This window comes from Typopeltis vanoorti, chromosome 6, assembly GCF_054136105.1.
Source record: "Typopeltis vanoorti isolate ZY-2024b chromosome 6, IOZ_Tvanoo_1.0, whole genome shotgun sequence".
NCBI lineage: Eukaryota > Metazoa > Arthropoda > Arachnida > Uropygi > Thelyphonidae > Typopeltis > Typopeltis vanoorti.
The window spans coordinates 107444574-107459713 of record NC_143554.1 but is presented as its reverse complement, the minus strand read 5'-3'; the positions used below and the strand labels follow the sequence as shown (position 1 = coordinate 107459713).

Here is a 15140-nt window from a genome sequence, read left to right as displayed (position 1 = left end):
AAGAAAAACAAGTAACCATTTTTAGCAACTATTGTAAGAACGTTCTTAAAGCACAAATGCTAAGAAACTGTTACATAGCACAAACCCTGCAAGAAAGCAGAAATGTTCCACTTCTCACTATTTCTGGGAAAACTATCTTAACACATTTCAACTCTGAATTTTGTATTAATTCAAGGGTGATATTTTTGTGAACCTATTCTTCATTGAGTAGGCATCACTCATTCCTCATTTCACTAAACCAGTTAAAACATAAGCAACAGCTGTCAGCATCCTTTTACAATCCAACTTCAGATAAAACCGGCTTTTCCTCTTTTATTCCTCTATTCTTCCAGTAAATAAAACAGTGACAGTTAGACACAAATGACAGCCAAGGTTTGGAATGAAGCAATGAATAAGTTGGGTGATAGTTGGAGTGAATCTCTCAGCAGTCATGGGATTCCAGTGCACCCTCAGTGCCACAGCTACATAGTCATTTTTAGCAGGAGTATATTTTGTGTCTATGATAGTATTATATATTGAAACTTCTGAGCAAAACTGATCAAATGTTTATGGTGTTACGTGTCTAGAGAGAGCTTTGCTCACCAAGCATGCTGAAGGCACAAATTCAGAAAAACTTCAGCAAATTATGGTGGATGCAGGTGTGTTTTCTCCCTTCATTCTCCCAATCACTCACTTCCATGAAGTGAGTGATTGGGAGAATGACCAATAAGTGCATAATCTAGTCTCTCTTTCTCTCTCTCTCTCTCTCAGTAAAATATATTGAATAAGGTCATCAGTTCAGGAAGTAAAGATGTTTTGGGGGGCCTAAATGAATGAGTTTCTATATACTAATGCCAGAAGTATCACAAACAAGAGGGAGGAATTTTTGGCATTGTTAGTGCAACCTCACCAAAAGTTATAGGCATTATGTAAAGAAAGGCTTAGGTGTTGTTCATTATTCATAAAAATGCTTAATGTATAACCAACACCAAGAGGGAAAAAAATTTAACCACCCAACCAGCAATATGGATTAAATACATCATAAGCATGCTTCATATCAATATAATTTTTTGTATAATATCCAATGCTTATATTGACTTCAATGAACACTATCCATGTAATTACAGATGAATGGATGGATGTACAAGTCCAAGCCAGTACAGCAGTTAAAGTAACTAATAATTCGCTCATCTACCCTCTACCCAGCATCATCAGAGCACAATGGTAACTGTGACAGGCATACAGCACTAAACTAAGTAATTGTAGAAATAATTTAAATTATAACTGACACCTAATATCCTTATATTAACTTCGCAGTTATCCAACCCATAGAGGACTCCATGTAAGGACATTAGATGTCAGTTACAATTTAAATTATTTCTACATTTACTTAGTTTAGTGTCATGTGCTTGTCACATTTATCACTATGCTCTGATGATCCTGGGTAGAAAACCAGCAAAATATTAGTAAGTTTAATAAAAAAATTTTTCTTAGTGTTGGTTATACCATTAAGCATTATTATGAGTTATAGGCTATGAGTCAGACTTGGCTAACAGCATGTGATGTACTTACAGGGATAGAATGTGAAAGGTTTAATATTTTTAGGGAGGACAGAGAAGAAAGAATGAGGGAGGGGTACTGCTGATGATATTGGATGAATTACAGCCAAAAAGAATAGGAGACAGGTGAAAGAGTAGCTGCTCATTTGAAGTAGTCTGGTGTAATATCAAGACCAGTAAGACAAAATATACAATTGGTTGCTGTTATAGGCCATGGAGTTTCATGGATAATCTGGAAGACATGCATCAGCAAATTAGTATAATGACTAATTGTACTAATTTGCTGATGTGATTATTATTAGAACTTTTAACTATGGAGGTATAGATTGGAAGGAAGAAAAATCACATGGCAGGTAAGAAAAGGAATTTATACACCTACTGAGAGAATTACTTGAGGCAGTATGTGATGGAGGACATGAGAGTATTGGATCTGGTTACAGAATCAGAAGAGATACCCATAACCAAGGCAGTCTGTGTCTGATTCAGGAAAGAGACCATGCAGTCTTGACTTGGGAGATTGTAAAACATGAGAAATATTCTTCTGTCAAAATGTGAAACTACAAGGCAGGTGATTATGACAAGCATAGGAGGAAGTTTGAAGTTGTGTCATGGCATAAAACCCTGCAAGGTAAGGAATGTTAGTAGTGCATGGGAGATAGTTAAGGGGCATCTAGAGGAAGCAAAATTAAATTGTATACTTAAGGACAGGATGATTAATCACGTAGGAGTTAGATGGATGAGTATATTCTTTTTCTGCAGCTCATTAAGCATGAGCTACAGAAAAAGAAAATGCTGTGGAAGGTATATAAGTAGAAAGGTGACCAGTATGGTAAGGAATGCAAAATCAGATTATGAGAAAATACTAGCTGAACAGGCCAAAGGAAATCCCAGATTTCTTTCGATACATGATGAGCAAGAGGAAGAATGACTACGAAAGTATAACTTTAATGAGTGCTGATAGCAGAGAGAGAGATGACAGAAATAGACAAAATAGTTGAGTTACTGAGTAATACTTTGTGAGGGTATATAATATGAGTGAGATGTGACAGAGACTGATGTGGGAACACAGGCAGATGAATTGTGGTTCTTAGAATATTGCAGAATCCCAATGTAAATAAGATATCAGCTCACATTTTACAAGATGAAAGGGAACAGGCCATGCCTCCATATAGGCTTTGTAAGTCTTAGTTCTGGTAGAGTTCCAAGGGAGCAGAAAGAGAGCAAAAATAATTCCTTTGCATAACTGATGTTCTAAGACTACAGTAGCAAATTAGACCAATAAGCATCTTTGGAGTGATGGTAAAAGAAATAGAAAAACTGGTCAAAAAGAGAATTCAAAAATGGGTAGATAAGAATATAATAGTCCATGAGAGGCAACATGGCTTTGTGAAGGGTTGGTCATGCTTTAGTAATTTACTAACTTTTTATAAGTAAGTAATTAACCATTTAGTAATTAGCCATCGTGTAGCCATTTTCTTGATCCAGCCAGCGGCTGGATCAAGAAAATGGCTACACGATGATTTTGCTGGATTTTGCAAAGGCATTTTACAGAATACCACATGAAACTCTGTTATGCAGAGATGGATATGACACTGATTATGTGGATAAGAGGGTGGCTGATGGACAGATATCAAATATGTGTTGCATGGAGGAGCAAAATCCAGGTGACTAGTGGTGTGCTACAAGATTCTGCACTGTCTGGTAATTACCCCAGCTAAGGCTACTACTATTTAATATGTAGATAAATGATACAGGATATAATCTGAAAGGAAATATTCAGTTGTTTGCTGATGATGTAAAATTAGGTAGAGTAATAGTTAAGGTAATGTGGAGAACTTGCAAGATGATTTAAATAGGCTATCAGTATGGGCAAAAGATGATGGGTATCAGTTTAATGTGTAGAAATGTAAAGTTATGCACTTTGAATAAATCATTTACAAGCTGTGTATCACATTGATGGAACTCTACTCCAGGAAATAGATGAAGCTATGGATTTGAGGGGGGGGGGGGGTCAGAAGACAGAGAGTTGAAGTTTAGAGGGCATATTGCTAAGGTTGCTCCTATGATTTCCTTGCTATTGAAGAAAACACTAACAAGTAGGCATAAGAAAGTTGTTATTCTTTTTTATAAGGCCTTTATATATGTCCACATCTGGATTACTGTGGCCTTCTTGATTTCTTGGGGATGAAGAAGTGGTTGAGAAGATTCAGAGGTGAGCGACCAAGATGGTGTGTGGTCTGTGGAATGCACCTTAAGAGGATAGATTGAGGATGTGTGAACTACAGAAGTTGGTTAATAAGCAAAAAAGAGAGGACATGAAAAAATGTTTAAGTCACTTAAACTGACATCCCCCCCCTACAAACACACACTCACCCACCCATTCAGACAGTCTATTTAGGTCCTCTTGCAAAGCTACATCTGTTCTAGTTCTCACATAACTCTCCCCAACTTTGCATCATCTGCAAATGGTATATCATCATTTAAGCCCTTTCTAGTGTCATTTACATACAAATTAAACAGCAATGACCCCCCAAACAGACCCCTGGGGGAATGCCACTAGTGACTTTCCAAACACAACCTATCTGATAGGTATCAACAGGTTGTGTATGAGGGGGGAGGAGTGATATCCCAGAAAAGGAAACTTTCCATAAACAACCTGTCTGATAGGTATCAACAGGTAATGTATGGGGGAAGTGATATCCCAGAAGAGGAAAGTCACTAGTGGCATGCCCCCAGGGGTCTGTTTGGGCCATTATTGTTTAATTTGTATGTAAATGACACTAGAAAGGGCTTAAATGGTGATATACCATTTGCATTATCTGTTTGCAGATAATGCACAAAGTTGGGGAGAGTTAAGAGAAAGAGAGCAGATGTCGTAGCTTTGCAAGAGGACTTAAATAGACTGTCTGAATGGGTGAGTGAGTGTGTGGGGATATCAGTTTAATGTTACAAAGTGTAAGGTTTTAAAATTTGGGAAACAAAGATGGTATGCAGAGTATAGGATTGGAGGGGATATTTTGTAAGATGTGGAGTTGATGAAGAGTTTGGGAGTTGTGGTGGATATAGACTTGAAATTTCATGGACATTTTGCTAAAACTGTAAGATGACATAGCAGATTATTGGAATAATGCAGAGAACACTGACATGTAGAAGTAAGAATGTTTTGATTCCAATATACAAGACTTTGATCAAGCCGCATATGGATTACTATGCAGAGATATGGTCATCAGGTTTTCAAAAGGATGAGGATATGTTGGAGAGGGTCCAGAGATGATTGACTAAGTTGGTTTCTGGTCTGTAGAATATGAGGACAGATTGAGAGAATGCAAATTATAGAGCCTAGTGGATAGAAGGAAGAGGGGAGACATGATCAAGACACATAAGTTGGTAAGGGGTAATTACAGATTAATGTGGACAACACAGCAGATTGATGAGATTTTTCATAGAATATCTGGAGATGGGAAGAAAGAGAGGCATCCCTGGAAGCTGTATAAGGTGGGTGTGAGCAAGGGGTTGAGAAATAGATATTTTACATGGAGAGTAGGGAGAGGGTGATTGTAATGCACTGCCTGAGAAGAGTGTGGCGAGTGCAGGGACAGTGAATGCATTTAAGTCGAGGTATACGATGAGCTGTGCATGTGAGAATGGGACCACCCACAATGAGACTCTTGACTCCATAGAAGTCTGTTGAAAATAATAACGTGTCTACATTCAAAACACATTTAGGCAATGCATTCCACTCACCAGCCACTCCATGTATAGAACATTTTCCTCATTCCTCTGCTCACACATTTTCATTCATAATAAGTGAAATCCAAAACAAGAAACAAGTGATATTATTGAAGGAATTGTAAATAACAATGAAAGAAAGTGTGAATCCACAGAGGTCAAGAAAATAATAAAAATAATTACAATTCCTTCATTGTTTATAAAGCATACTTTGAAAGGACTTGCAATAAAATTTCAAACAGAAGTAATCACCAAGTTGGTAAGTGTAACCATGAAGTGATTACTTGTTGCCAGTTACATAAGATCTGTGAGGAAGGGATATATGTGGAACTATATGCCTGGTGTTTTATGAAAAGCTTAGGAAATAACTAGGAGATACAGCATGAAAAGATGAGTCAGATGCTGCTTGGGCTATTTAACATCAAGATCTATTTAATGGCAGTAATGTCTGAGTGTATTCCAAAAATGAAGAAATTAAATAAGGAAGAAGTAAAATGGATGAATGAGAGGATTAAGCAAGAAATCTAGAAGAAGGCACTGTTGAAACAACAAAAAATGAATGTTGGTAATAATCAGTTGCATGAACACAAAAGAACAAGCCAAAAAGATGACTGTTAGTAAAGACAGCAAAAGTGCAGTATGAACAGAAATTAGCCAGTCAAGCAAAGAAAAATCCTAGTGAGTTCTTTCAATATGTAGAAGAAAGAATCACTCCCTATATAGGTTCTTTGTATAGGAGAGGAATGCATTGCCTGAAAGTGTAGTTAGTACAGAAACTGTGAATGGGTAGAAGGCATTACATGGGCTTCTTTGGAACTTACCATTGATCACAATGGAAAATAGGTAACTGATGCAAAATTCAATGAGCAGTTTATCAGTGTATTTCATTCTTGTGAAGACTACGTCATGAAAAGTTGAAGTGTAGAGGATATGGTGGAGGATGGACTGATGGTAAGTGAGTGGGAGGTATATGAGGAATTAAGTAAACTTAATGTTAATAAGGCAGTAGAACTTGACAGTATATCCCATGTTTGGAATGAATATCCTAACAGCACTCCTGGCACACCTGTTTAACATAAATCATGTAACAGGTAAGTCCCAAAGGAGTAGGAAGTGGGAACAAATGTCCCACTTCACAAGGGGATGGAGGAATAAGACTACAAATTATAGGCCAGCCTGGAGTTGTTAAATGTCAGCGAGATCAGTGACAACTGAGTATGGTCAGCAAGGGTTTGTTAGGGGAGAGTTAGTAACGGATGTACTATACAGTGATATACTTGAATAGACTGCCAAGTGACATGCTGGTAACTAAGCTGAATTGGATAGGACTGGATAAGCAACTAGTCAGTTGGATAGTTAACTGACTGTCAGATAAGTATTAGCAAGTTGTGTATGTGGTAATGATATTGCAAAAATGGAAAGTTGCTAGCAGAGTACTGTAGGGGCCTGTCTTGGGGGGGAACATTACTGTTTAACTTGTAGGTTAATGATATTGAAACAGGCTTAACTAGTAATATGAAGCCATTTGCTAATGATGTAAAGTTAAGCTAAAGTTAAAGAGGAGCAGAGAAGATGTGGTTTTGCAGAAGAATCTCAGTAGACTTGTGTGAGTGGGCAAATGAGTGAAGTACAAGGTCTCGAAATCAGGTAGGCAAAGTTGGGAAGCAGCATATACAATTAATGGAGAAGTTATGAAGGAGGTGGTGGAAGAGATGAGAGATCTGAGAGTGATGGGGACAGGAACTTCAGGGATCACATTACAAAAATAGTAGAACATCACAATAAATTATGGCAATGATGTGGAGGATCTTGATGCATAGAAACAAAGAGAATATGGTTCCTTGCATAAGTCCTTGATTAGGCTGCATATGTATTATGTGTAGATTTAGTTACCTGGTTTTCAAGTGGATGAGGATATATTAGAGGGTCCAGAGGAGGTTCACTAAGTCAATTTCAGGTCTGCGGAATGTGGCATATGATGGCAGATTGAAGGAAAGCTATAGTAGAGGAAACCAAGGGGAGAACAAGAGGTCATACCTGAAAGCTGCATAAGGAGGATGCAAACAAGAGCACAAGGAGCAGGTTCTTTGTATAGGGAGTGGAACGTATTGCCTGAAAGTCTGTTTAGCAGAAAAATGGGTAGAAGGCACAGTTAGATGATCTTTTTTGCATGAATGCATGTGTGTGTGTGTGTGTGTGTGTGTGTATCTCCCAAGATGAGTCTTTTGACTCTACGGGGGGGGGGGGGGTCTAATATTAATAATAATAATTCAAGATGGCATCATTACTTGCATAATTTACTTAAACAAATACTGTTTCCCATGGAGTAGTAGTACTATTATTATTATTATTACTTTTATATGCTTTGGGAATACCAAGAAGAGTGACAACCCAAAGTAGACCATTACATTACAATTTCATACCTTTTATTGTACTATTTCTTACAATTCCTAAATCATATAAAAATAATAATAATACTCCATGGGAAACAGTATTTGTTTAAGTAAATTATGCAAGTAATAATACTGATATTATTCCAAAATCAATCACTTTATTAAGCTTTTGTTTTTCATAAATGGCACCAGATACTTTCAATATACTTCCTATGTACTTTCAATGGTGGTATTTAGAAATGTTTGAAGAAAGTACAGCAGACCACATACCTAGACCTAAGTTAGGAGGATATATATCAAATGGAAACTAAATGAATGAACAGCATCATTAGGCAGGAGCTACCAAAAAATGAAAACCTTGTGGAGAGAATTCAAAGAGGAAAAAGTCAATTGGCAGGAGAGAGAGAGAGAGGAAAAAAAAAAAAAAAAACAGGCCACAAGAGTGACCAGTATGGTAAGGAAGGCAAAACTAGAGTTTGGAAAAAATTAGCTGCGCAGGCCACAGCTAATCCCAAAGACTTATTTTGATATGTGGTAAGCAAAAGGAATAATGATTATAGAAGAATTTTGATGAATACTGATGGCAGGAAGGTAACTGAAGCAGACAAAATAGTTGAATTGCTAAATGATCAGTCTGCAAGCATTCATGTGGAAATGAGACAGATCAACTGGAGGCGTACAGGATATTACAGAACCATAATGTGAATGCAGGTATAGGATTAAATTATATATTAGTTTGGATATTACAAGAAGGCACTAGGGAAGTGATAGTGCAATTGACCAAATTAATGTCAACTCTGGCATAGTCTCATGGGGATGAAAAGAGAGGGGGGGGTAACAGTTCTACTGCATCAAGGAAGTTCCAAGACTAAGGTAGCAAATTATTAACCAATCAGCATCTTAGCAATGCTGGTCAAGGTACTGGAGACGTTGGTTAAGTGAAAAATCCAGAAAAAAGTAGACAAGAATGGGATACTATATGGACGTAGCATGGTTTTTGTGTAAGGCTGTTGAAGTAATGTTGAAATTACTTTGTAAATGTACAGGGAAACTAAATTGAAAAGGTTGAGTGTAAGAGGGAGAAACTTAAGCAGTGATTGTATATTTGTTGATCCTTATTTGCGGAATAAATTGCAGAATAGAGTGGATAAAAATCAGCATGAGACTACTGAAATTAGTGACATGTATATCAGATCTAAAGCTGGTACAAGAACTAAAGGGAATCTGCAATTTTTGTATACTAATGCAAGAAGCATTCAAAATAAGAGGGAAAAATTTTTGGCATTAGTCAGTGCAACTCACCAAAAGTTGTAGGCATTAGTGAAACTTGGCTGTCAGCAAAAGATGTGGTCACTGGAATTGAATGTGATGGGTACAGTATTTTCAGGGAGGACAGAACAGGGGGAGGAGTACTGTTGATTATAGCTGATGAGTTGCAGCCAAATAAAGTAGTATATCAAGATGACAGATGTGTGAATGATAGTTCATTTGAAGCGGTCTGGTGTGAAATAGTGACCAATGCAACCAAATATAGTTTGTTGCTGCCAGAGGGTAAAGGGGGTGATATTAAATTCATGCATCAGCAAATTAGTGCAATGAGTGCAAGGTTAGTAATTATTATGGGGGATTTTAATTATGGTGATATCAATTGGAAGGAGTGGCAAAAAGAAAATGGAATTCATACATCTTCTACGAGATAATTACTTGAAACAGCACATAACTGAAGGGACACATGGTGTGAGAGTGTTGGACCTGGTCATTGGTTCAGAGGATAATAAATTTAGTTTACTCCTTTATCCAAGTGTAAGCAAACAAAGTTTGCGCCTGAAAGTATCTTCAGGACACTCTAACCAAGTGAAAAATAAACTTTCAACATCTTTCTCTAAATCCAGAGTAAATTATTAAAAAAGGGTGGCACACCAATTGGTAATTCCTATAGGTAGAGATGACCTGCTAATGCTTCTGCCTGATATCTCCACTTGGACCTGGCTCCCACTGAAGAGACCTCAATAAAGGTCGAAACTAGTCTGGGTAATGGCCCTTCCCTTAATGCATAACATTAGACATATCCTCAAGGAGATGTGTTTTGCATTATAGGAGATTGAGATAGGAGTGTTGGTAGCTTGCTCCACCTTTGCAACGAGTTGCCTGGTGTTGTACCACCTTAACCCAGTCCTGAAGATACTTTCAGGCGCAAACTTTGTTTGCTTACACTTGGATAAAGGATTAAACTAAATTTATTATACTCTAACCAAGTGAAAAATAAACTTTCAACATCTTTCTCTAAATCCAGAGTAAATTATTAAAAAAGGGTGGCACACCAATTGGCAATTCCTATAGGTAGAGATGACCTGCTAATGCTTCTGCCTGATATCTCCACTTGGGCCTGGCTCCCACTGAAGAGACCTCAATAAAGGTCGAAACTAGTCTGGGTAGTGGCCCTTCCCTTAATGCATAACATTAGACATATCCTCAAGGAGATGTGTTTTGCATTATAGGAGATACTGAGATAGGAGTTTTGGTAGCTTGCTCCACCTTTGCAATGAGTTGCCCTGGTGTTGTACCACCTTAACCCAGTACTGAAGATACTTTCAGGCGCAAACTTTATTTGCTTACACTTGGATAAAGGATTAAACTAAATTTATTATACTCTAACCAAGTGAAAAATAAACTTTTGGTTCAGAGGATATATGCATAAGTAAGGTGTCCTCGTTAACTCCAACTGGTGAGAGCGATCATGTGGTATTGACTACTTTGGAGGTTGCAAAATTTGTGGATTTCTCTCTTAAGAAGGGGTATATGTGGAACTACAGGTTAGGCAATTATAACAAACTTCAGAGTGAGCTTGCAGCCGTCCCAAGGCAGAACATATTGCAGGGGAAAGATGTTAGCAGTGCATGGGATAAAATCAGTGGGTATCTGAGGAAAGCAATATCAGATTTTATCCCCCATGGTCAGGAAGACAAACAAGGTAGGCATTAGATGGATGAGTAGTAATATCAAGCTTGATCTGCAAAAAAAGAAAATGTTATGGAGAATTTACAAGGAGAAAGGAGATCAGTACATCCATGAGCAGTATAAGGCTCAAGCTAGGAAGGTTACCATCATAGTAAGAAAAGCTAAATCAGATTATGAGAAGACCTTAGCCAAGGAGATCAAGGGTAATCCCAAAGAGCTCTTCTGCTATGTGGCAAGTAAAAGGAAGAATGACTTCGGAAGGATAACTTTAGTGGGTGCTGATGGTATTGAGGTGACAAATTCAGATGTAATAGTAGTTACTGAATGATCAGTTTTCAAAAGTCTATCACCCAAGTAAGAATTTCTCTGTACCCGTAGCAATAACTAATGTGAGAATTGAAGTTAAGAAATCAGAGGTACATAGTATATTGCAAAATTTAAATGCAAACACTGCTGTAGGTTTAGATGGAATATCAGCTCGGGTGTTATGTGAATGTGCAAAAGAATTGTCAACGCCTCTTACTTGGTTATTTAACTTGAGTATGAACTCTGGTATGGTCCCTAGGGAGTGGAAGGAAGGCAAAGTCACCTTTATGCAAAGCTTCCTTTGCATAAAGGTGGCTCTAAAACTGCAGTAGTTAATTACAGACCAATCACCATCTTGGGAGTGGTGGTAAAAGTACTGGAAAAGTTGGTTAAAGAGAAAATTCAAGAATGGGTGGATCAGGATATGATACTCTATAGGGGCCAACATGGTTTTGTTAAAGGTTGATCCTGCCTTAGCAATTTATTAACTTTTTATAATAGAATGACATCTGAGTTGGACAAAGGAAATGGCTACACAGTGGTGCTTCTGGATTTTGCTAAGGCTTTTGACCCCCATGGAATACTGTTGCTCAAATTGGAGCAGATGGGGATGGATACTAAACTGGTGATATGGATAGGAGAATGGCTCAGGGAGAGATACCAGGTGGTGTATGGAGGAGTAGAGTCCAGGATGAGGCAGGTGACCAGTGGTGTGCCTCAGGGCTCTGTGCTTGGGCCATTGTTGTTTAATTTGTACATAAATGATATAGGAAATGGCTTAAAGGGAGATATTCAGTTGTTTCCTGATGATGCAAAGTTGGGTAGCGCAATAAAAACTCGAGCTGATGTTGAGTTTGCAGGATGAATTAAATAAGCTGGCAAAATTGGCAAAAGGTAATGGATGTCAGTTCAACATGGAAAAGTGTAAAATTATGCATTTTGCGATTAAAATATTACCAGCTGTGTACTACACTGATGGAACAGTACTCCAAGAGATTGATGAGCCTAGGGACTTAGGGGGTGTTGGTGGATAGGGAGATGAAGTTCTGGGGACACATTGCTAAGGTGTCCAAGATTGGACATAGGATTACTTGGTTATTGAGGTACACACTAATATCCAGAGATAAAGAGTTTATTATCCCCTTTATAAAGTGTTGATACTTCTGCATTTGGATTACTGTGCTCAGGTCTGGTCACCTGGATTCCTTGGAGATGAGGAGATTGTGGAGAGGGTTCAGAGGAGAGTGACTAAGTTGGTGAGTGATGTAAAAAATGCTCTGTACATTGATAGATTGAGAGCTTGTGGGTTGCAGAGGTTGGCTGATAGGTGGAGAAGAGGGAATATGATAGAAACATTTAAATTACTAAATGGTTTTTATAAGATTGATGCAGGAGAAATATTTCAGCTGTGTGATAGTGGTGGAAGAACAAGAGGTCATCCCAGGAAATTAAGGAAAAGTGGGGTTAACAAGGATGTGAGAAACAAGGTTTTTTGCCTAAAGGGTGGCGAATGAGTGGAATGCATTGCCTGAACTGTGAAGTTCTTCGTCTGTGAAGGAATTCAAGAAGAGATATGATAGATATTGTTTTGCTAGTTTGGGTCTCCCGCGATGAGTCTACCGACTCCATGGAGATACCGTAATAATAATGTCTCAGTAACTTATAACTTACCTTTTATAATACAATGATAGCTGAAATGTATAAAAGTTAGTGGGGATGGCAATACTACTGGATTTTGCAAAGGCTTTTGATAGGATACTGCATGGAATTCTGATAATTAAATTGTTGCAAATTTAAAACAGGGATGGGCATAAAGTCCATGATGTGGATGAGAGGGTGGTTGATGGAGAAACACCAGGCAGTTTATTCAGGAGCAAAGTCCAGAAAGGCCTGTAACCAGTGGTATGTCAAAGGGCTCTGTACTTTGGCAATTACTATTTAATTTGTATATCAATGATACAGGAAATGATCTGAAGAGAACTATTCAGCTGTTTGCCAAGATTACAGTGTGATGGGCAGAAAAGGATGATATGATTGAGGATCTACAAATTACTAAAAAGATTTTTACAGGATTATTATTAATACATGACACCTCCAAGGAGTCCAAAGACTCATTGAGGGAGGGCACTGCTCTACAACTCTCCATCTCCACCAACTACATTAAACCAATTATAGAGGAAACTTTTCATAACAGGTGAGGTGGTAGGAGAACTACGAGTCATCCTTGAAAATTGAGCAACAGTGTGGTTGGCAAAGGTGAGAGAACTAGATTTTTTGCTTGGAGAGAGGTGAATAAGTGTAGGAGGCATCCAGTCTGTTGTGGGTGCCATGATGGTGAATGATTTCAAATCAAATTATTATAAATGCAGCATGAATACTGGATAGTGCCTAAATTCAGGGCTTCCCTTGTGAGTCTACAAATTCACAGAGGAATTCATTGCCTGTGTAATAACAATGAATGCTAGAAATTAAGGGGGGGAATCCTCATACCTGTGTTAGTGTTATTTAGTACAGTGCAGTAATAGATCTAGATCTAGTTTTAGAATGCAACTAACAACTGTTGGAAGTAGTAACTGAAACGTTGTGGAAATGGGATATGAATTGGTTTGCATTAGAATTGTAACATAATTAAGGTGTAAAGCTGACCAGTATATTACATCTGTTAAAGGCATTTGTTTTTCTGGCCAATTTGCTTGATTTGTAGAACGAAAAACATGTTTCTAGGTACAGGCTTGAGAAAGTTGGTTGCAAGTTATATGATTTGTTTTACATTTGTTTTACTAATGTAATTTTTATTTCACTAATAATATTTTTCTATTATAATATTTTGTTATTTAAATGCAATGCAAAATACTATTTTGCTTGGGTTTAACTGCGACATCCCAGCAATATCTCAAGATCCATTTTTTTTATTCCCACAAAAATGAAACTTTCTTTTTACACAACACATTGTACAGGATAAATATTGATGTTCAAAGCTAGCACTGAATAAAACCAGGCAAGAGAGGAAATAAAAAAATAAAATAAAATAACAAAACAAAAAAAAAAAAGACAAATCACCGAAGATGCAGAATAAACGTAGGAGAAAAAAAAAATGTTAATAAACACGGCACAAATAACACATGGTCACAAAATTGGAATCTAACGGAAAACCGAAACCAAGCAAGCTATGACTAAAGAAGTCTTCGGGCAGATTATTATTATTAATTTGGCTAGGAAAATCTGCGAACAGCACAAAAGTAGTTTTACGTTTAAAGTTATAATTCCTCATACTCACTTATAATGCTGAAATAAGCATGTTTCACTGAAAGTTTTTTTAAAACAATTATCTATCCATTTTAACTGAAAACAGCAACCGAAAACCAATGAACGCACCATAACTTCAGATAATGTTACAAATTTTTATTTGAAATTTGACAAAAAAAAAAAAAAAGTGATTGAAATATACATATCAACTCTGATAACATTACCATTCTTACTATTTCAAATACATTATACTGTATACACAAACAACCTAGTCACATTGTTCTCTACAAATAAAGTTCCTCGAAGCACCACCTACTATAGCGGAATACTAAAGGGCAAAAGAATTTCTGCATCATCCAAGTACAATCAGAGATATTGTATAACTCTTCTATCACATTCAAATATTCGAATCAGGTATGTTATTTTTATAGCCAGTTTCCTTCTTTTGTAGGACAAAAACATGTTTCTGAGGACAGGGTTTGAAAAAGTTGGTTACGAGTTATTTGGTTTTTATATATGATATGATAGGCGGAAAAGGGGGGGGGGGGATTTGAATGAGACATTCAACTTACTGAGGAGTTTTTACAAGATTAATTCAGAAGAAATTTTTCAGAACAGGTCTGGTAGTAGGAGAACTAGGGGGGGGGGGGGGTCATCCATGGAAACTGAGCAAGAGTGTAGTTAGGAAGGGTGTTAGAACTAGGTTTTTTACATGGAGAGTGGTGAATGAGTGGAATAAGCTGCCAGAGTCTGTTGTGAGCGCCATGACTGTGAATGAGTCAGTGGCGTAGCGAGAGGGGGGGGGGGGCGGTCCACCCCGGGCGGTACTTTGAACCTTTTTGAACTTTTACAGTTAATTCTAAAATACAGTCTCGAGAACTCAGTTCCAAATATTGTAATACTGCTGCGAATTTTCCTCACAATTGCTGTAAGTATTGCTAGTTGTGAGAGGAGTTTTTCTAAATAAAAT

General features: G+C 37.5%; 1 protein-coding gene across 2 annotated transcripts in view; it reads right to left on the bottom strand.

Moving 5' to 3' along the window:
• Positions 1 to 14440, bottom strand: part of waw (Translation factor waclaw) — a 192376-nt gene extending 177936 nt beyond the window's left edge. For both annotated transcript variants that reach the window (XM_090393583.1, XM_090393584.1), the window contains exon 1: positions 14202 to 14440. In XM_090393583.1, the coding sequence (XP_090249709.1) occupies positions 14202 to 14302 (101 nt within the window). In that variant the 5' untranslated portion in view covers positions 14303 to 14440. The remainder of the gene's footprint in view (positions 1 to 14201) is intronic.
• Between the last annotated feature and the right edge of the window lie 700 nt (positions 14441 to 15140).